The sequence below is a fragment of the Papaver somniferum genome, chromosome 11 (genome assembly GCF_003573695.1).
Source record: "Papaver somniferum cultivar HN1 chromosome 11, ASM357369v1, whole genome shotgun sequence".
In the NCBI taxonomy this organism is placed as follows: Eukaryota; Viridiplantae; Streptophyta; class Magnoliopsida; order Ranunculales; family Papaveraceae; genus Papaver; species Papaver somniferum.
In genome coordinates this window covers 127911426-127931814 of record NC_039368.1, presented here as the reverse complement: position 1 = coordinate 127931814, position 20389 = coordinate 127911426, and the positions used below count along the sequence as shown (strand labels likewise).

Below are 20389 nucleotides of genomic sequence, written 5' to 3'. Positions count from 1 at the left end.
AAAAAACAAAGGAATAAGGATTTGCATAGATTTCACTGATTTAAACAAAGCTTGTCCTAAAGATAATTTTCCATTACCAGACATTCCTCAAATGGTGGAATCCGCAGTGGGAAATGATAAAGTATCGTCTATAGATGGGTACAAGGGATATAACCAAATTCCTCTCGCTGAAGAAGATCAAGAACATACTGCTTTCTTCGCTCCTAGAGTTTTATATTGTTACACAAAAATGTCATTTGGTTTGCGAAATGCAGGAGCGACATATCAAAGAATGGTAGAGAAGGTGTTTGCGAAATGGATACACAAAACATTAGAAGTATATGTGGATGACATGTTAGTAAACAGTAAAGAATCCAAAGATCATGTACAGGACCTGAGGGAGATTTTTGAACAAATGCGGCAATATAACATTAAACTGAATCCTGAGAAGTGTACTATTGGAGTTGCATCGGGAAAATTTTTAGGCTACATTGTATCAAACGAAGGAATACAGGTTGATCCAGAAAAAGTGCAAGCAGATCGTGACATGCCAACACCCACAACAATAAAAGATGTACAGAAGTTGAATGGACTTTTAGCTTCGCTGGGGAGATTCATTTCGCGATCATCAGATAAATGCAAATATTTTTTCGACATACTCAAGAAGGGGGCGAAATTCAAATGGACTGGTGAATGCGAAAAATCTTTTCAAGGGATCAAAGAACATCTTATGAATACAACTATTTTATAAAAGGCAGAATCAGGAGAAGAATTATTAATTTATCTTGCGACGACGTCACATGCATTAAGTGTTGTATTATTGCGAATAGACGCAGGAGTGGAGAAACCCATATATTACATTAGCAAAACTTTTAATGCTGCCGAGAAAAATTACTCAAAGATTGAGAAGTTAATCTTAGCATTAGTTTATGCATCATTTAAGCTCCGCATATATTTTCAAGCGCACAAGATAAAGGTATTAACAAAAGTACCAATTGAATCAGTGATGAAGAATTCTAAAAGATTAGGAAGAGTGGAGAGATGGAATGCACAAGTAGGCCACTTTGACATTAAATATGAAATTTTATCTTCACCAAAATCACAAGTTGTTGCAGATTTCTTGGCAGAATTTCCTTTAGAAGAAGATGGAGTTGTAGAGGAAATGATGGATATAGAAGAAGAACACGGAGATCCAAAAGATTTATTAACAGAACCAAATAGATGGGAGATATTGGTAGATGGATCATCAAATGGAGAAGGAAATGAAATTGGAATTGTTTTAATTTCGCCAGAAGGAGTGAAAATAGCTTTTTCATTCAGATTGGAATTCACATCCACCAATAACGAAACGGAATATGAAGTTGTGATACATGCCTTGAAGTTCGCAATAGAAATGAAACTAGAAATGCCAGGATCACTAGTGATTCAAAACTATTTATTCGCCAAATAAACGTAGAGTATACTACAAATGAACCATCCTTGAAGAAATATAAGAAGCTTGTTGAAGAATTGTCAGCGAAAATCCCAAAAATAAAATGGAGAACATTTCAAGGAAGGATAACATACTTGCAGACGCTTTTGCTTTTATCTCAAGCATGATAACAGATCCAACTACGAGATACATAAAAATACAAACACTTATGTTACCATCAATCAATAAAGAAGAAAAAGAAGTGGACATGATGATAATAGACGGTAAAGAAGAAGAACGAAGGAACAATATCGCAGATTGGAGAACAGAACTTCATGCATATTTGGCGAAAGGAGAAACACCAAAAAATAGATTGGAAATACACAAGTTAAAAAGCCGCGCAACAAATTATGAATTAAGAGATGGGTCGCTATACCGAAAATCCTTTAATGGACCATCACTCAGATGTTTGACACGAGAGGAAGGAGAAAAAGTGCTAAAAATGTTACATAGTGGGGATGCTGGCAATCATAGCGGGGGAGTATCTTTGGCACATAGAGCAAAAATGCAAGGCTATTACTGGCCATACATGCACGAAGATGCAAAACAAATAGAAAGACGTTGCGAAGATTGTCAACGACATGGAAAGAAAATACATGCACCTGGAGCACCATTGTCATCTTCATACAGTGTGTGGCCTTTTGGAAAATGGGGTTTAGATATTGTGGGGCCATTTTTACCAGGTTCTGGACAAAGAAGATACTTAATAGTCGCAACAGATTATTTCACAAAATTGACGGAAGTGAAGGACTTACAGCATATTCGCGACAAAGATATCTTTACATTCATATTCGAAAATATCATTTGCAGATTCGGAATTCCTGCGCAGTTGGTATCTGATAATGGGAAACAGTTTGAAGGACAGAACATAGAAATGTTACTTAATGCATTTAAGATAAAATGTGGAAAGTCTACTCCTTTGTATCCACAAGCTAATGGGCAGGTAGAAGCAACAAACAAAACAATTGCAGATATATTAAAGAAGAAATTGGAAGGACATCACAGAGCATGGTGCGAACAAGTACATAATGCAGTATGGGCTTATAATACAACTAGAAGAGAAGCTACTGGAATGTCACCTTTTTGTTTAACATACGGAGTTGAAGCGGTGTTACCAACAGAAGTTGTTATTCCGACAACAAAGAGAGAAGCTTGGGAGAAAAATCTTAGTGCGGGTTTGATCTTAAACAAACTTGATGAATTAGAAGAAAAAGAGAAAGACTTTACAACATATGGAGAATTATCAGCGAAGATTAGCCCGAGAATATAATAAACGTGTCAAAGTACGAATTCCAACCAGGAGATTTAGTTCTGCGAGAGACACCAATATATCAGCGAGAAAATGGTGGAAAATTAGCGAAAAAATGGGATGGACCTTACATCATTAAGGAGATAGTTGGAACAAGCTTATAAATTAATGGATCCAGAAGGTAGAGATGTTGGTCATAGACTTGACAGACCATGGAACAGGTTGTACTTAAAAAGATATTATCCGTAAGAAGCTTTGAGAAGTTATGGACTGAAAGAATAATTGCAAGATTATTCATATCAAAACAAGATCATGATGTGCGAAACTTTCGCAGAGATAATCATAGAACAATGACATAAAAGAAAGGGGCGAACCTTTATGGCGTACACCCTAGTTCGCGAATAAAATTTCGCAAGAGGCAAATGTAAGACCTAAAGTACGTCATATAAGGGGGTACCTGTTATGGCTCAGGGAAAGGCTACACCGCCACCGGAACCTGAGTCATGGAGATTTGGGGTCAATAAAGCCCATCCGGGAGAGGCACCTTGGATTCTCAGCTTAAGCATATGACTTAGGTTGGGCGACTAAGGTAATAAGGACTCTCCCAAGGAGTGCAGAATCTGATCAAGGCGCCGAGGTACACGGTTGAGTCAAGAGTGCCAGGGGCGTTTGAAGCGTACCTTGCCATTCTTGACAAGTCTTGGCTTATACTGCACTCGGCCAAGAAAACCCCACTTAGGGTGCAGTCTCGTAACCATAAGCCCTATAGGTAAAAGGGATAAGAGGCTGCGAAAACAACTGGTTGTTGTTAAGACTGGATAGGAGCTAACCTTGTATGGTAGAAGTACGCCTCCTTGAAGGGGAACCAGGGGGAGATAAGGGCGGCACCCTCCATTAGGGAGCTGATAAGTGTCTTAAGACGCAAATGTCATGAGGCTTTTTACGCAAGGGTATTAAGGCTTGTCATATTTGTGCAACAATCCTGAAGAGGCAATAATACAAAAGAAAAAGATAAGACGAGATCAATGGGTTTTCGCATGAAAGTGCGAAGACGTCCTGCGATTTCGTCGCAAGACGGCAATGTCATGGGGCTTTATTTTCGCAAGAATATTTAGGCCTGTCATATTGTCGCAACATTCCTGAAGAGGCCATAATACAAAAAAAAAGTTAAGGCAAGATCAATGGGTTTTGCATGAAAGTGCAAGAACGTCCTGCGATTTTGTCGCAATGACAAGAGGTGGCATAATAAGACCTTTAATTAGGAAGGCAAAATAAGACCACATATTTATAAGTATTCATAACAGATTATTTTTGCAAGAAAGATAATGAGAGGCAAGTATGGGAATCAATAAACAAGAGGCATTATCTTTCTCACCAGCAAAATACTAAAAGGGAAAATTGATTCCAAAGTTGGTTGAAGAATATTATTCGCAAAAAGTAATAAAGATGAGACAATTCAAGAAGATAGAACTAGATAAGAAGCTCATGCTTCAGTATTAATTCCAGTAGAAGGAGATAATACGTTCTTCGCCAATGTTCTCATTATCGCCAGCCTCTTCATTTCGTTCTGATTCTGATCTTCGCCTTGATTAGCACCTTGATTATCGCCAGCAATTACTTCTTCAGAAGAGATTTCTTTTTCATTAACACCAGCAGTGCTTCCTTAGAAGGAATTTCTTCTCCATCTTCCAAAAATATCCTCTGCACCACTTTCATAATCATAATCACTATCAGCAGGACGAGGAACTTCATCATCATCTACTTCCAAAGGTTCGATTGATGTAGGAGGAAGAGATTTAGACAATAAAATATCATTTACAAGGACTTCAGCCGGAGATGAACTTGACGAAGAAGTGCTCTCTGATGATTCCTATCTTGAATATCCTTAAAGTAAGCAAGATAATCAAGTCTTCTTTCTGCTCGGTCGCGAGAACCAGTAAGGACAGAGACAGTAATGCATTTTCTTTGCGAATTTTGGCATATTTAGCCTCCAAAACAGAAATGGAGGAATGAAGATTTTCTCAGACTCTGCGAAAGGTAGAATACAAAATTTCAATAAGATGAAGAACTCAAAAAGATATGACAAAGAAAAAAGTTAAGGCAGTCAAATATTATGACTACCTTCCTTTTGCGAAATAAGGTGTTGAATCAAGGACAGACAACTATTCTCCCAACGGTCCATTGCGTCATCAAATTTATCTCCAACTAAACCTTTAAGTCGAGACTGAAGATTTTTCTCTTTAGAAATAAGAAAGGCATTTTTCTTCGCAAGAGAAGAATAAGATTCTTCTAATTTGGAATATTGTTCTTTAAGTTGATTCACCTTCACTTAAAGCTATTCTACCTTGAATGAGTGTATCTCTTTCAGCGATAGATGACTCTGTTACTTCTTTAAGTTCATTTCTCAAAGAGCGAAGAGATTCTTGGTCATCACATACTTTCTGAAGAATGCTAAGTTGTTGCGAAGATATCGCCATCTTGTTTAAACAAGTTCGCTTCTCTTGAGATAAGGTTTTATTCTCATCTGATAAAGTTTCCATCCCTAAATTAGCTTTAGTTAAAGAATAAGAAAGGCGAGATATTTCATTACTTAATAAATCTTGCCTCTGAACTAATTGGGTATTTTCATTGGTAAGATTATTTATATGATCAACAGAATATGAATAGAGGTTATCTAATTGGTTATATTGATCCATCAAAATTCTTTATCAACACGGGCTTCTTCAACAGCAGATTCAAATTGATATCTCTCCATTATTCGTTTCTGGTTTAAGGCTTAACATGCGAAAGAGGGATTTCAAGGATAATTAAATATGGGAAGGATAAAATCATTAGAAAGGCAAATTGAAGACAGATAAGGAAATCATACCTCTCAATTCATCATTCTTCTTGCGAAGATTGTCACGATCCAGCAAAACATTCTGAAGCTTTTGATTTTCGAGACGAAGAGCATTACACTCTTTTTCCAAAGCTGTTTGCGAAGCAGCTCTGTCAGAACCGAAATACTTACTCAGAATTTCGCAAATACCAGACTTGACAGGATCAATGGAGACTTCTTGCCATCATCCAGGACTTCAGACAAAACTTTGAAAGCAATATCTATTCCTTCCACGTTTCTTTCGAAAAGGGAAGAGGCTCAGGTAGAGAACTGGCAATGATAGAAGGTTGAGAAATTATCAATAGGAGAGAAGAAGTTTCATTCACAGAAGGATCAATAATGGGGGTTTCAATCATTGAAAGGTCAGTTGAAGAAATGAAGTCTGAGGCAGCTTTTTCGCGAATTGGAGATAATGGTTTAACTTGCGAAGATGTCGCAGGAGATTTAGAAGAGATAAGTGGAATGGAACAGAGGTTTCAACAGTTTTAAGGTGGCGAGATTTCTTGAGAGGTTTTGACATCCTTATCACCCTGCGAATTACAATCCAGATAAGAAACAGAGGCAACAATATTGTTATTAGAAAGAATAATGTTTCTTACTACCTTCTGATTCGCAGACTTTCTTTTATGTACAACAATCTTATGCTGCGGTTTGGGAATATTAGGGTTCTGAACCGTAAATTTAGTGTTGGAGGCGCTTTTGCTGAAATAACAAGTATGGGAATCACATAAACAACATCAAATAAGGCAGTAAGCAAGATCAATTTCAGCAAAACCCATAAGGAAAAAAGAAAACTAACCTTGATGAATCCATGGAAAACATAGCAGGAAGATTATTTCGAAGAAAATTACAAATGATGAAGATCTACAGAGGGAACAATATGAAGATGAAGAAGAACTTAAAAAGATTGAAAGAAGAAGAAAGAAGAAAAGTTGCAATAATGGAATTTGCAGAAGAACGATGAAGTTGCAGAGAAAATAAAAAGAGAGAAAAAGAGAATGAGAAAGAATAATATAGAGAAATTTTTATCGAGAAGATAAACACGATTAATGCGGAAAGATATAAACGGTTAAAAAGCAGTTACAAAGACGTGTCAAGAGATGAGAAAAAGGATACGTGTGATAAATGCAGAATATGAAATGGATAACTGCGGCATTTCTCACATCATTCTCTACTTCGCAGAAAGATATGAGAAGAGGCAAGATGTAGGATCATAATCTCGCAACGATAATATCTCAGCGAAATTATCAGCAACACAACACAACAGCGTCGCAGAACAATTTCAGAAATGATATAATAAATGACGTCAGCTAAAATCATGAGAAAGATGTGATAGTCCTGCGAAAGTTAGAGAGTTTGCGAGATTAACATTTGTAAGGTTGCGAGAATGTCGCAAACCATATCCGAAAATAAAGGGCAGATTAGCTGTCATCCACTATGTACTTCCCTATAAATAGTCGTTCAGTTGTAAAAGAAAGGGAGAGATCTTTTTCTGAGTGAGAAGCAGGTAAATAGGAGAGAGAAAATCTAGAGTAGTGGTGGTTCTTGATTCCTTTATCTTTTCTTGTAAGATTGTTCAAAGATTCATCAATAAAATTAAGATTGTTCATCTAAAATGAGTCGAATGTTAATGAAATCTTGCAAGGGATGTGTTGTAGGATTTCCTGCAACTACATTACTCGAAAACCAAGAATACGTAAAAGAACAAGAAAACCAAGGATGACAAAATCAGACGATGAGTCTAGGACTAATGAACCAAAAACTACCGACGAGAAGGTGGTTATGTTATAAAAACAGATGAAAACTATTCAAACTACCCTGGACGAGTTGGTTGCTTGTATTCGTTCTAATACACCAAATTTAAAACCTTCGAAAAAGACGAAATCTCAATCTTGGGGTTCAAAAGAAGAGGATGAAGAGGAAGAAGAAGAATACGAAGAGGAAGAAGAAGAAGAAAATCTTCTTAATGTCACAAAAGAAACAAAACTTCGTGGTAAGTTTATGAATCATGGTAAGAATCTAAAAATTGATTTTCATGTTGATATTCCACTTTATAATGGAAGTGTCGATGTAGAGAAATTAAATGATTGGATAGAGCGTCTAGAGACGTACTTTTCTTTCTTTGAATATGGTTCGAAGGAGAAGATAGCTTTTGCGGCATTGAAGCTTTCAAAGAATGCTCTAATATGGTGGAAAGCTTATCAAAGGCAATACCTAAGTAAGGGATCATTGTCGTGGAAGGGATTCAAGGAAGTTGTAAGGAAACAATTATATCTGGTTGGCTACCTTGAAGAGACATGGTTCAAGTGGTACGACTTGAAGCAGACTTACAACCAAACAGTGCAAGAATATACTTCGAAATTTCAGAATCAAGCTATGGTTTTGGATTTAGACTTGGAAGATTATGCTATCTATATGAAGTATATCTCTGGGTTCCATGAGTATATACAGAAGGAGTTGAGGGAAACACAAAGAGAAAGTCTGGAGGCTTTGTCGCTAAAGGATATGAAAGGAGCAAAGAGGATAGGAAGTCTAAAGGGAAAGAAGGTTTGATTTGCACTCATTGCCAACAAACAAGACATGTTGTTGACAAGTGTTGGGTGAAATATCCTAATCTAAAACCAAAACGGTTGAAAAACAAAGAAGCCATGATGGCAATATTAGTCGCACAAGCTCCGAAAAAATCCAAGGACTAACAAAACCTAATCAAAAGCTCTCTCTAATGGAAGGAGGCGTAGAAGAACCTAAAAAAGACGATCATTGGGAACGACTCTTAACAGTTAAGATGCAGGTTAAGACACCACTTATGGATGTTGTTATTGACCCGGGAAGTCAGAAGAATTTACTTTCACATTCTTTGGTACAAAAGTTGGGCTTGAAGACTTTCAAACATTCGAAACCCTATCCTTTAGGGGTGGATTCAAAAGGAAGGTGTTCTACAAGTTGCAGAGCAGTGCACGTTCAAGTTTGCTTTTGATGAGACATATATTAACGAGGTTACATGCGACGTGTTTCCATTGGATGTTTGTCAAGTTGTACTTGGTAGTCTTTACTTATGGGATCGAGATGCATTTTTACATAGGAGGGAGTAGAAGTATAACTTTACCAAAGATGGGAGAACTTTTGTAATACGAGCTATAGACTCTCCTCTTGTGGAAGCGAGCTTGATTACAGCCACTCAAGCTAAGCGGTTGGTGAATGCTAGTACGAAGTTCATTCTCCTTGTGACCCGTTCTCTTGATGAGAAGCCGAGTAGAGTTTGTTTTCTAACCCTTACCAAACAACAAGAAGTTGACCTAAAAAGGTTGAAGATGTTTGAACCACCATTACTAGATAATGACGAAGACGACAAGATAATCTTGCCACATGTGGAATACTTGTGGTTTGATAGAGAAGAACCACTCGAAGAGGATTGCATTACGGAGCGAAGAGAGACTAAGACAATACAAGAAGATATATAAGGACGCTTTTCTAATTGGAAGTCGAAGTCAAGTTCCCGGCATGGAGACATGGTTCAGCATGGAGAAAGGAACTCTCGGGTTCCCTAACCTCCAAATCTAACTTTCACAGGAGTTCAAGTTCTTGGGGGGGGGGGGGGCATGATACATATGTATCTTCCTCTCAGGGAACTAGTTATCCTCAATACAAAATGAGGATAAAATTGTAATTTTGGAAGGGTTACTGATTTAAGGCAGTATTCCTATAGAAGGAAAATAGAGGTATATTTCCTAGATAAGGAAATATACCTAGATAAAGAAATATACCTAGAAAAGGTATTATTCTTAGATTAGGAAATGGATTCCTAAAAGGTTTTGCAAACCTTTAAAGCTATAAATACAGATGTTTAGCTTATAGCTAAGTGATAGACACATTTTTATGTCTAATTTATCTCGATTCTATATATTGATAGTGCTCATTTTTTGTATTTATTATGGTGTTTTATGCGTGTGTAGGTATTTTTGGCCAATAAACATTTTTTGGAAAAATCGGCTCGAAAAAAGTGCCCGGAGGACACATGCTATTCGGACTCTCACTATGGATAAGGGGTACCCAAATTACTAAGGGTAACCCTCAGGACACTCCTAAGGCAGCTGCTATTCACACCCCCACTCTGGATAGGGGGAGACCATCTTCTTTGTTTGAAATTCAGAACTTGGCGGGAATTAATGGAAGCAGCGAAGCAGAATTGGAGATGGATTTCTCGGCGAGTTTTGACGAGATTCAAGGGTTGAGTTTTGTTGGGCTTGTCCTGTTAGAGCATAAAAGAGCTGGTATGGGTGTTTTGATCGAACGAATAGGGCTATATATCCGTGCTGGAGCGAAACAGAGAAGGTGAAGATATTATCGTAATTTCTGAAGTTTCGAGAAGTGTTGGAGAGGTTTATTACGTGGAGATGGATTGGGATTCACTTGTTGAGTCAGAAAAGGGATTGTAGGTGTCTCAGATTCAATAAAGTCGTGATTTATCTTCGGTTTGGATAAAACAGGGCAGTGGCTATTCGTGGAAGTTTCTTGGCTATATTTGTGGAAGTTAGGTGCTGGGAAGGAAGGAGATAGATTATGGTATTCGTATTTTTCAATTTTTGGAAGTTTTACGATTCAAAAACCGCGTAAATCAGATGGGCAGAGAAGAAAAACTTCGAGACTTTTGGTGTAAGGAAAACGAGATAAACAAGTATATTATCGAGTGATTTGGGGACCTGAGGTGTATATAAGGGTTGGGAGAAGTCAGAAACAAGGTTACCCAACCTTAGGAGAAGTTTAGAACCCAACAGAGAAGAATCAGTCGAGTTGCAGAGAACACATGCAAGAGGAGGAAGAAGAACAGAGAACAACACTTGAAGAAAGTCGCAGAACCCGTGGCCTTTTCTTTCAAACTCAATACCATTTGTCACAATTTCTGTACAATTAATACCAGTTCGCAACAGTTCTGTGTTAGGATTCTTTGTAACAGTGGTTCTCTAGCAATTATATCTGTTATAAACACGCTGTTTAATACCTTCTCTTCTTTTTAATCAACTTTTGAGCAACAAACATGTATTTTGAGCAAGTGTTTAATATGAGGAGCTAAACCCCATTGCTGAGGCGATAGAGGAAGCTATTTTTCCAACAAAAGTGGTATATTCTATTTTATCTTTTATTTTCAATTATTATATGATTATTTGCCTTGATCGAGAATTGTTTGAATGATTTTTGTTAAGCAATTGTTATTTTTTTAGATAGACCATACTTGTACCTAGGTTTTTGATGTTCTATGCTTCGGATTTACACTTGTTATTTTGAGAATCTACTTGTTGCAATAGTTAGAATCAAATTGAACGAGAAAATTTCATGAATATAAATATTGGGATTAAATCACTTTGAACTTGGAAAATAGTGGAATCTTAGCCTTAGTGTTCTTTTAATATTGGTATCAACTTTGTCAGTGTTTGCTATAATTATTAGTGAGTTTTCTATTTTGTTTGAATTTAAGTCTAAAAAAATCCTTCACAAGTTCGAGAATCGAATCTCTTTTTACCACTATCTATAATCACATCACTATGACATCTAGAGTGTGGTTTGTGATACATACACACCTAGATCAGACAGAGAAGTTTATGAGGCAATTAATTATTGTAAAAGCAAGCTTAGTAAAATAATTTAAGGTTATCCACTGTTTAGTGAGATTGTGAGCGTAACAAAGAGAGAATTGTAATAGTTTTCTTGTTCATAATCTCGAGAAGATATTTTCTTCGAATATGGTTTCTAGTGTGTTCTGTTTTCTAGTTTTGTCTATTATTATTCTGAATTCCGCCTCTATAATAACAGTCACCAAGGTACAAAGATCAATACGTATCATTATGGGTTGGTGTTCTTCAAAACAATTCATAATTTTAAATTTTTTCATGTACTGATGATTCATTAACACAAGTTAATTTCACATCTAACACGATATTTTCACTACTAATCACCCGAATTAACACTAAATTTAATTAGAAAAGAAAAATGTACGCTATTAAAAGAGATTGATTTTAAATAATTCACTCATAAAGGAAATAACGGAAACAAAGTTTACCATGAAGTATAAGTGCTCACCGTAATCTATAACCTCAAATCCTTGACAAAGCGTGAGCAATAATAGATGCTTCTTAACCTATATATATATATATATGTTCATTTTAGCTTGTATCTCAATATACATGATAATGAGTTATTCACAGCTCATTTTTATTGCTTTTCTAACTTTTTTTTATACACTCTCGAGATAATTATTAATAGCAAAACTATAATTGTATATATATGTATAAGTAACCTCGAGGTTTGATAAACATGACATGCACGTCAATTTCAAATACCGAATTGCATTAATGTCCCTTGGTTATATCAAGAAAGTAATACAACATAAACATATCTAGGACATCTCCAATACAACAGGTGAAGATCTTAAAATAGTAGGACACCTGGGATTTAACATTTTTTCAACCAAGTTTTCATCTCCAATACAACGGTAAACGTTATAAAAAAGATGACGTGACTAAATGAGCTAAAGGAGAAAGTCCAAATTACACTTTTCTTTATGACCTTCGGTTTTAAGAATTGGAAATTAACTTTAGGTAAAAGAAAGGTTATCTTTATTTTTTGTTGTCATAATAACAATGTCTTAATAAGACCTCCACCTATAGGATGACCTTCGCCCTTTGTATTGGAAATGCTTTCATCCGTTGATAACTAATAACAGGCATACAACCAATTGAACCCACTCTCTCTTTCGAGAGCTCTAAGAGAGGCGATTTACGGCAGGGAACCTCAAAATTTCCGTCACCCCTAACTGCTCATATCTTTTTAGATCTGAGCAGTAATTGTTTCAAATCATCATATACATAACAGACCTAAACATTATCTTCATCTTCAATAACAAACCTTTAATTGACAACCATGTTTCTCGCCAACCTAATCGGCTAATATCGATTCACCGGTCCTTCGTATTCAATCAACGCTTGCTGCCGCTTCTTTTCTGAAACCCAACCTTAAACCATGCCTTAAATTAGTTTTGTTGCTGCTGGGATTTGATTATCAAAACTCTGGTCTTCATCGAACAAATACCCTTATTCGTCCTGATTTCAAATCGCAATAACACCTCACCTCAGTATTGTTTTCAGGTAATTTTTCAAGCTTTTTCCGGATCCTTTTGGATCTAGCTTGGCTTATCTTTAATCCCTGAAAACCCCTACTACTATTTCTAGCTCACAGAAAATTCAAAAATAGGCTTTCTTCGTACCTTAATCCTTGATCTATGAACCTATTTGCAATCGACCTCCTTTCTCAGTTGCTTTTTGCTTTGGGTGAATTTTACTTCTTTTTTGTTCTTCATCTGAAATTCTGAATCCTGTGGTTTTTCATAACCTAGAAAGATTTGATTTTTTTAAATAAAAAAAAAACCGTGAATGGTCTCCCTGATTTTTATTTGTGTAGAGTTTGTTTTGAATTGAAGGCATTTTCTTTCCCAACCACCAGATTAGTTTTAGCTTGCAGTTAGCTTTGGTTTGATGGTGGTGTCCTGTGTCTGTTATTGTTCTTTCACATGCCTGTTTTCCCCCTGGTTAGTATTGCAAGTATTGCAATGTTTTTTCTACAGTTTATCAGATGTTTTATTCAGTTTCTGTGCTAGGATTCGTCTTTCTTTCCTAGGAGGTTGTTTTATTGCAATTCTTTTGCAGTTTGAATTGTGTTCCTAGGAGGTTGTTTTTTTTCTTACAAGCCTTCCCTTCTGTCTTTGAGTCTTTTTTAATCCTAAGATTCATGTTTTGTGCTTTGACCTGAGCAATCAAAGCAAATAACGTTGTCGATTTGCACTCTTCTGCATATTCTGCTAACTAGGGATATTCTATACCCATTTCAATTAAACTGGCAGTATTTCATCAGCTTCAATACCTTTATGGGGATTTTAATGAAGTACCACACTTCCAATTTCATGTTCAAGAAAGTGCCATCATTTTTTTCAGAATTTATTTCATGCCACACATTTGACCTTTTCCATCCCGTTTTTTTTTCAAAAAACAGTTAACTTCCGTTAGTGCATAGGTGGAAGTTATTCAGCTTAGTAAAAGACATCTATGCCCTGGAATCATCTCACTATACTGAGTTAGACCAAGTTATCATAGCGAGTCATTACCGAGTTAAGTCGTGAGTCACTGCAACAACAAAACACAACCCCCAACTCAATACCACCTCAATCCATAGCCTGCACTTGTATCTTCTCAGCTTCAAGCTCCATTATTCTCTTGCTAAAATCATTTGATCCAGCACCACCCACTGCTCAAAATAGCATCCACCTGCAACTGTCCCCTAGCTACCAGCGTTTCATTCTCATTGAAGTATAATTATAACCCATAACAGCATCATATACACTGCAATAACCATCACCATTTTAAAAATCTCTGCACCTGTAGTTTGTACCTTCCCTAGACATTCATCTAAACAGTTCAATACATCCTGTAATAGCATCATTCAATTGCAACACCACCAACATCAGACTTGCATCTCAACTTTAGTTCAAAGCACAACAACAACACAAGCTAACTGCAGGAGTTCCTGTACCTCCAATTCCATCTTAGATTCACCAATAGTTCAATTTATAAATCAATTTCAAACAAAATCAAAATAAGATAGCAGGAAAAAGCTCACAATAAGAATATAGATGAACCAAATGGTATTATTACCGAAGAATTGAACCAAAATTCTTGAAATTTTCCATTCGATTCAGCCACTGGACTAGATATCTGCACCTTGCCATTAACATGAGCCCCATTCATCTGTATTTTTCCCTTTTTCAATTAATTTTAACAGATTTCCACCTCTTCAGTAGCTTTGGCGTCACCTATACCTCAAACCAGTCCAAACCCTAACTCAATCATATCACACAAACCCTAATTTCAGAATCCCCAACTTCCTTGTTCGAAACTCAAGCCACCCTAGATTTCTTCTCGATCTGCTCTCAGCCACCAGCAACAATCCCTGACCTAACTTAGAAGCAAACCCATTGAGTAATTATTCATAAACTCTCGTTTTCTCCTTAGAACGGCTTCATCTTCTCAATTTCTCCCCTAAGTTCTTCGCGAATTGATCCCCTAAACCTAACTCTGAAATAAAAAGCATAACTTTATCTCTGTATGGAGAAGAAGAAGATTAGAAGAAGAAGAAGGAAAAAGAGGTGGTGATTATGGTGGTTCTGATGGAGATGAGATCATGGATTCATGGCTGCCGCTGTGAGTGAAGTGAATGAAGAAAAAACAAGAAACCGAATATGAAGGGTAAATGGGTGAAGATGGACATTTGCTTGACTTGTTCAATGATTATAGACCAGTTTGGTGGGCCTTGACGGAATATCTAACGGTTGTGGCACTTTATAAATTCTAGAAAAAAAAATGGCACTTTCTTAAATAGGAAATTGGAAGTGTGGCATTTTTTTTAAAATTCCCTACCTTTATTTCATGATTTACTATATGCCATTCTTGGTGTATTGATGGTGCAACCAAAACCAATCCATAATCAATACCCTCCCCACCTATTAGAATTCAGAATCATCTACTGTCTTGGCCAAGGCGATTGAGATACCATGGATAGCAACATAAATTATTACCTCCTCAGGTTGGAATCTATGGGTTATGATTTCACAGTAGTATCATAACTTTAATTTTACCCTCATCCCAGCAACAAGCAATATCCTGATTGATATACGACTGGACCGGTGAACTCGACTTCTTTACTTCTAAAGTTTTTTAATCTCCCCTGCGATTTACATTCAGGTGAACTTGTATTCCTTTTCTAGCTCTAATCACCTTAGTTTAATATAGTTGAGCCTGTAATTCCTACTGTATATTTTACTTCAGTCTCTAGTAACTTGTAATAGTAGCAGTAGCACTTTTAGCTCGAAAGCTTTAAGACCAGAGATTGGACCATGCTACACAAGACTCAATCAAAGATAGAGCCTCAATTTCAGTGATGGATCAAGTCAAAAAACAGAGAAGTATTTGGATTTCAATCGGGCAGTTTAAAGCAGCATCGAGATACAAAGACCTCGCTAGCGATTTCAATAAATTGCATCGATCTCCTTCACCACCATCTAAGTTTTTGCAGACACTGTTGTGTCCATCAAACGTACATCTTTTCTTGTGGAAAGCGCTGATCGAAGGCCTTACGATCTTCGACTCCAACATTTACCCCCGATGCATCTACGATTTGAAGACAACTATCCTGCTCCAATATCATGTTGCTGCCAACTCTTGGTTTACCATTCAAATTGTATTTGATGAATCTTGGGGTATTATATATCCTCGTGTAACAGTCTCATACTAATTCAATAAATCTCATGCTTCAAAAAAAAAAAAAGAAAACAGGCATACAACCGAAAGAGAGGGAAAAGCTCGGGAAAAAAAAAAGTAATTGATAATTAAGATCACCAAGAAAATTCACAAAAAAAGTTGTTGATAATTAAGATCACCAGGCATACTCAAGGAAGTTTCTGGAAGCTTTTTCTTTCTTGCACTTACCGCCAGGAAAGAAACGCTGCATTTATTATAAACGCAACCATGATCCAAAGAGAAGGCAACAATTAACCAAAGGGAAAACAGAAGGATAAAAATTATCCTCAATGAGGGTAAGCCTCAATAACAGACTGGAGAGCAGATAGTTTAGTAATTTTACAGCTAGCAAAACCTGCAGCATCAATAAGTTTTTTCCAATCTTCTTCAGTTCTCTCTTTTCCACCCGTGTGGAGCATCATAGCCAAATCCATTGCGAGTCTAGATTTTGAATACGGATGAGTCGAGTCCATGTCTATTACGACATCCGCAATGATAACTTTGCCCCCTTTTGGTATTGCTTCTTTGCATCGTTTCAAGATTTGAATACATTCCTCATCGTTCCATTCGTGAAGAATGCTCTGCAAATGTTATATGATTTTGAATTTTTGTATATCATTTAAGTAACTCTACTAGAATTAATAAATTAAGACCATTAACATATTTTTTATGAATGTTGTCAATTAGAGTTGCAACGAATATTCTAAAACAAAATTTCTTAGAAGTTACCTTCATAAAGATGGCGTCTGCACTAGGAACGGACTTAAAAACATCTCTTGGAATTTTACTATTTTTACTGGTAACTTCAGGAAGATCATGGATTGTGCACTTAATATCCGGAAAAGCTTTGGATATGGCTTTCACTGCAGTACCAGTACCACGGCCAACACCGGCAAGTGTATTGATCCCGTCACTGAAAATACTTTTGCACTCGTTAACCAATGCTGAAGCAAATAATCTAGTATCACAAGCCATTCCTTCATTAAACAATTGATCTTTTTCAGGATTTTCTCTCATATAAACCCGAATGCCCTTTCCTAACGCTTTCTCAAAAGCGTTACAGTTACCGGTTAAACCGTCCCCAAGATGATTCCATGGAGCTGTAAAATCTTTATCAGTCACGCTTAATATTGAAGGAACCATTGATTTTTCCCAGCCTTTTAGCAAATACTTTGCTGGTGGAGCTAATGAATATTTCTGTGTGGTAGCATCTTTGTTGAAGAGTTTCATGTGAACTAAGAAATGCAGAATTCGGTACAAACGGTCTTCATTAACGGGTTGAGCCGGAAGTTTAGATGCTAACTCGGATAAAGACATGGGTTTTACATTATTATGAAGTGTTTCAGCAATCTCTAACTGAACTGCACATTTTAGAACTAATGATTCTGCAAAACCAAAAATTTGTTTCCAAATTTTTGCTTGGTTTTCTTGATCAATCTTACTTACTACTTCCATCTTTTTTCTCTTGTTTTGTCTATCTTCAGAACTTTTACGGTTTGTGTGCTTATTAGTTTTTCTAATGTTAGCTTTTATAGGAGAGATAATTGAGCTTGCTCATAACCCTACCTGCAACTTTGGCTATACAATGACTATTCACTACATATTTTAATTTGTTTGTTCTTTAATCATTTGAGCTAGCCATGGAAGGTGACAAATAATTTTGGCAAAAAGAGAAAGTGTGGACGAACACGAGCTTCTCGTGCACCACAGCATCAAGGTTTATGGTGCATTTGGCCTACCCTTAGGGGGCAACACAACCGACACATGAAGGTGGGTGGGTGGGTTATCACAACAACTAAGACAGGAAGTGCGGTTGGGATTCCTCTAAGAACACATGATGTCAAAAAACTTTTTTTGGGAATGTAAATCTCTACTACAAAAATACCTACAAAATTGAGTTTCTCCCCATTTTGCAGTGTCGGTTTTATCGGTATAAGGGAAAATTAGGCGTAGGCTCAGAATTTTTTTTTCTTACCGTCAGGCCCACAATTATTTTTCCCTACAATCGCACCCAGAATTTTTTAAAATTCTTAAAAACGTGTAGAAAATCACTAATACCCCTTCATCGGTTTTGTACGGTTACAATGACTCCCTGAAACGGAAACATTTATTTCACTAATACCCGTTACTTCTTTTTCTTCTTCATCGGTTTCTGCAACTCCATTCACAGATCTGCAGATTTTTTTTTCTCCATCATCATTCGGAGAAACCAAACCCTAGAAATCAATTTCAATCTCGAAAACCTTAGAAACTACTTACAGATTACAAACCCTAGAAACACAGTTCATAAGAAATTGAAAACACGTTCATCAGAAATCAATTTAATGGATGAAACACCTTCGAAAACGCGTCTTCAGAAATCGAAACAGAAGAAAACAGGTATTAAAACTAGTTCTAATCGATGTATTCTTGCATGCATTCAGTAGATTTTTTTTTTCGATTTTAACTTTTGTTCTTGATGTTGAAGACCAAGGAGAAATTCAGTCGAAGAAAAAGAAAAAAAATGGTGAGATTCGGCAATTACTTCATCTGTTTGTGTTTTGATTTTGTTTTTTCCATTTGTTTTTTTAATTTTAAGTTTTGTTGTACCAGAAGCCGATGATGAACCAGAAGCCGGAAATCCCAAAAAGAAGAACAAATCTAAGAAGAAAATTGTTTCTGGTGAAATTTTCATCCTAAATATGTTTACCCCTAATTTCTTTTGCTCTATAACTTACCCACTCTTTGATTTTAACATCAATTTTACCTGAAGATCTTGAAGATGAAAAAGGAGAAAGTGAGAGCGACCAAACACTGGTAAAGATGAAAAAGAAGGCAAAGAACGATGCTGAGATAAGATTGGAAGTCTCTGGTATGCATCCTCACTAATTGATGTGTTGATTCTGCAAAAAAACAAAAAAAACTGCATAACATAAATCTGCATAACTTGTTCTGCAGATGCATGACAGGGTATGCAACATCAAATTAATGTGTGTAACTTGTTATGCAGATGCATGACAGGTTATGTTTACAAAAAAAACACTGCATAACACCCATTTTTAAGTGTTGTTTTTAAATTTTCATCTATTTAAATTTTAAAATCATTTTTACCTGCTAATGATGATAACCTAGAAGAGCAAAAAGGGGAAACTGTTGGTGACCAGCAACAAAAGGAGACAAGAATCAAGGAAAAGCACGACGCTGCGAAGAAGAAAAGAAAAGTCGCGGGTATGCATTTACGTTCCTTCGTGTGTCTGTGATTCATCTACATAACTAAGCTTACCAAAGTTACTACATAACTTAATATGAATAGATTATTTATTTGTGTGTTGAAAGGATCCTGAAGCAACCCTGTCAAGAAAGTCACAGAGATTAAAAGATCAGGTGTCACCTCAAGTATCACCTAGTTCACCTAGGCCTGAAAAACCTACTAAGAGAAAAAAGAAAGCAAAGAATGTTGCGCCAAAGGAAGTATTGGGTGATGATACAGATAATGAGGATGTCGAAGATGGTATGATTTGATTGTGGTATCTTCTATGTGATATATTGTTTAATTGGTGTCATTGATTTGTTTCAATATTGATTTGGTCTGTTTCAGTGAGGCAAGCTGTTGATCACCAGAAGAAAAGAAAAAGACATGAACCCAAACAATCGAAAGACCTGAAAAGGATGAAGAACAAGCAAATCGAAAGATCCGAGAGTGAAGAGGAAGAAGAAGAAGAATCTAATAAGCAATATGTTGTCTATAAACAAGGCGCGTTGAATTCCTTCATGTTCCTGTTATGCATCAGTTAATAAATTTCTCATATCATTTACATGCTTGTTTGTATGTAAAACAATCATGCTTGTTAAAAAAAATGCATAACATATTGTGCCTTCTTAAAAAATATGCATAATATGTTATGCATTCAACTGTTTGTTTATGTAGTATTAACTAGTAGTGCATGATAGATTATGCATGGTAAAAGATGTGCATAATGGTTTATGCAGATGCCTGAGAAAGAGGCATGTGTGGTTATGCAGTTCTAAAATGTTTAGGTGCATAACTTATTTAAAAATATGAATGCATAATAAGTTATGCACCTTAAAAAATCAATGCATGACATATTATCTAGTTCCAATATTAAATGCATGACTAGTTATGCATTGTTTGGACTAGCTGCATCACAGGTTATGCATATAAAAAATGTTGTTATATTTGTTATGCATTCCTTTGTTGTTCTAAAATAGCAGTTCTAAAATGCATTTTTGTTGTTCTTTTGTTTATGCAGTTAAACCTAAAACCAAATCTGCAGTTCAAGTAGGTACTTATAGAGCAGGTTTCCTTATGGTAGGTCACTTGTTTAGTAAGATAAAAGACAGAGGTGGTTTGAATCCGTTGCAGGCTAACATGATGAATGTGTGTGTATTGGGAAAGTTCTATAACTTGTTATATGCTGCAAACATGGCATACTTGGATGGTAAGAGCAACAAGCTGATGGATGAAGTTTTTC

General features: G+C 36.3%; 2 protein-coding genes across 2 annotated transcripts; one reads left to right on the top strand and one right to left on the bottom strand.

The window, feature by feature from the left end:
- Positions 1-15980: 15980 nt before the first annotated feature.
- LOC113322330 ((RS)-norcoclaurine 6-O-methyltransferase-like) lies at positions 15981-17475 on the bottom strand. The gene is made up of 2 exons (XM_026570405.1): positions 16647-17475; positions 15981-16498 (listed from the first exon to the last, which is right to left on the bottom strand). Exons 1-2 carry the CDS (start codon positions 17370-17372, stop codon positions 16205-16207), a joined length of 1020 nt encoding a protein of 339 aa, XP_026426190.1. The 5' UTR covers positions 17373-17475; the 3' UTR covers positions 15981-16204.
- Positions 17476-18241: 766 nt separating this feature from the next.
- LOC113325108 (stress response protein NST1-like) lies at positions 18242-19691 on the top strand. Its single transcript, XM_026573337.1, has 7 exons — positions 18242-18296; positions 18385-18423; positions 18510-18578; positions 18670-18768; positions 19029-19144; positions 19233-19407; positions 19495-19691. The coding sequence occupies exons 1-7, from the start codon at positions 18242-18244 to the stop codon at positions 19689-19691; spliced, it is 750 nt and encodes a 249-aa protein (XP_026429122.1).
- The last annotated feature ends 698 nt before the right edge of the window (positions 19692-20389 follow it).

Excerpts from the sequence above, each read along its gene's own strand:
- LOC113322330 (XM_026570405.1), bottom strand. The coding sequence starts at position 17,372 with ATGGAAGTAGTAAGTAAGATTGATCAAGAAAACCAAGCAAAAATTTGG. Across the intron at positions 16,499-16,646 it reads CAGACGCCATCTTTATGAAG|AGCATTCTTCACGAATGGAA; the intron begins GTAACTTCTAAG and ends TAACATTTGCAG.
- LOC113325108 (XM_026573337.1), top strand. The coding sequence starts at position 18,242 with ATGGATGAAACACCTTCGAAAACGCGTCTTCAGAAATCGAAACAGAAG. Across the intron at positions 18,297-18,384 it reads ATCGAAACAGAAGAAAACAG|ACCAAGGAGAAATTCAGTCG; the intron begins GTATTAAAACTA and ends TTGATGTTGAAG. Across the intron at positions 18,579-18,669 it reads TAAGAAGAAAATTGTTTCTG|ATCTTGAAGATGAAAAAGGA; the intron begins GTGAAATTTTCA and ends TTTTACCTGAAG.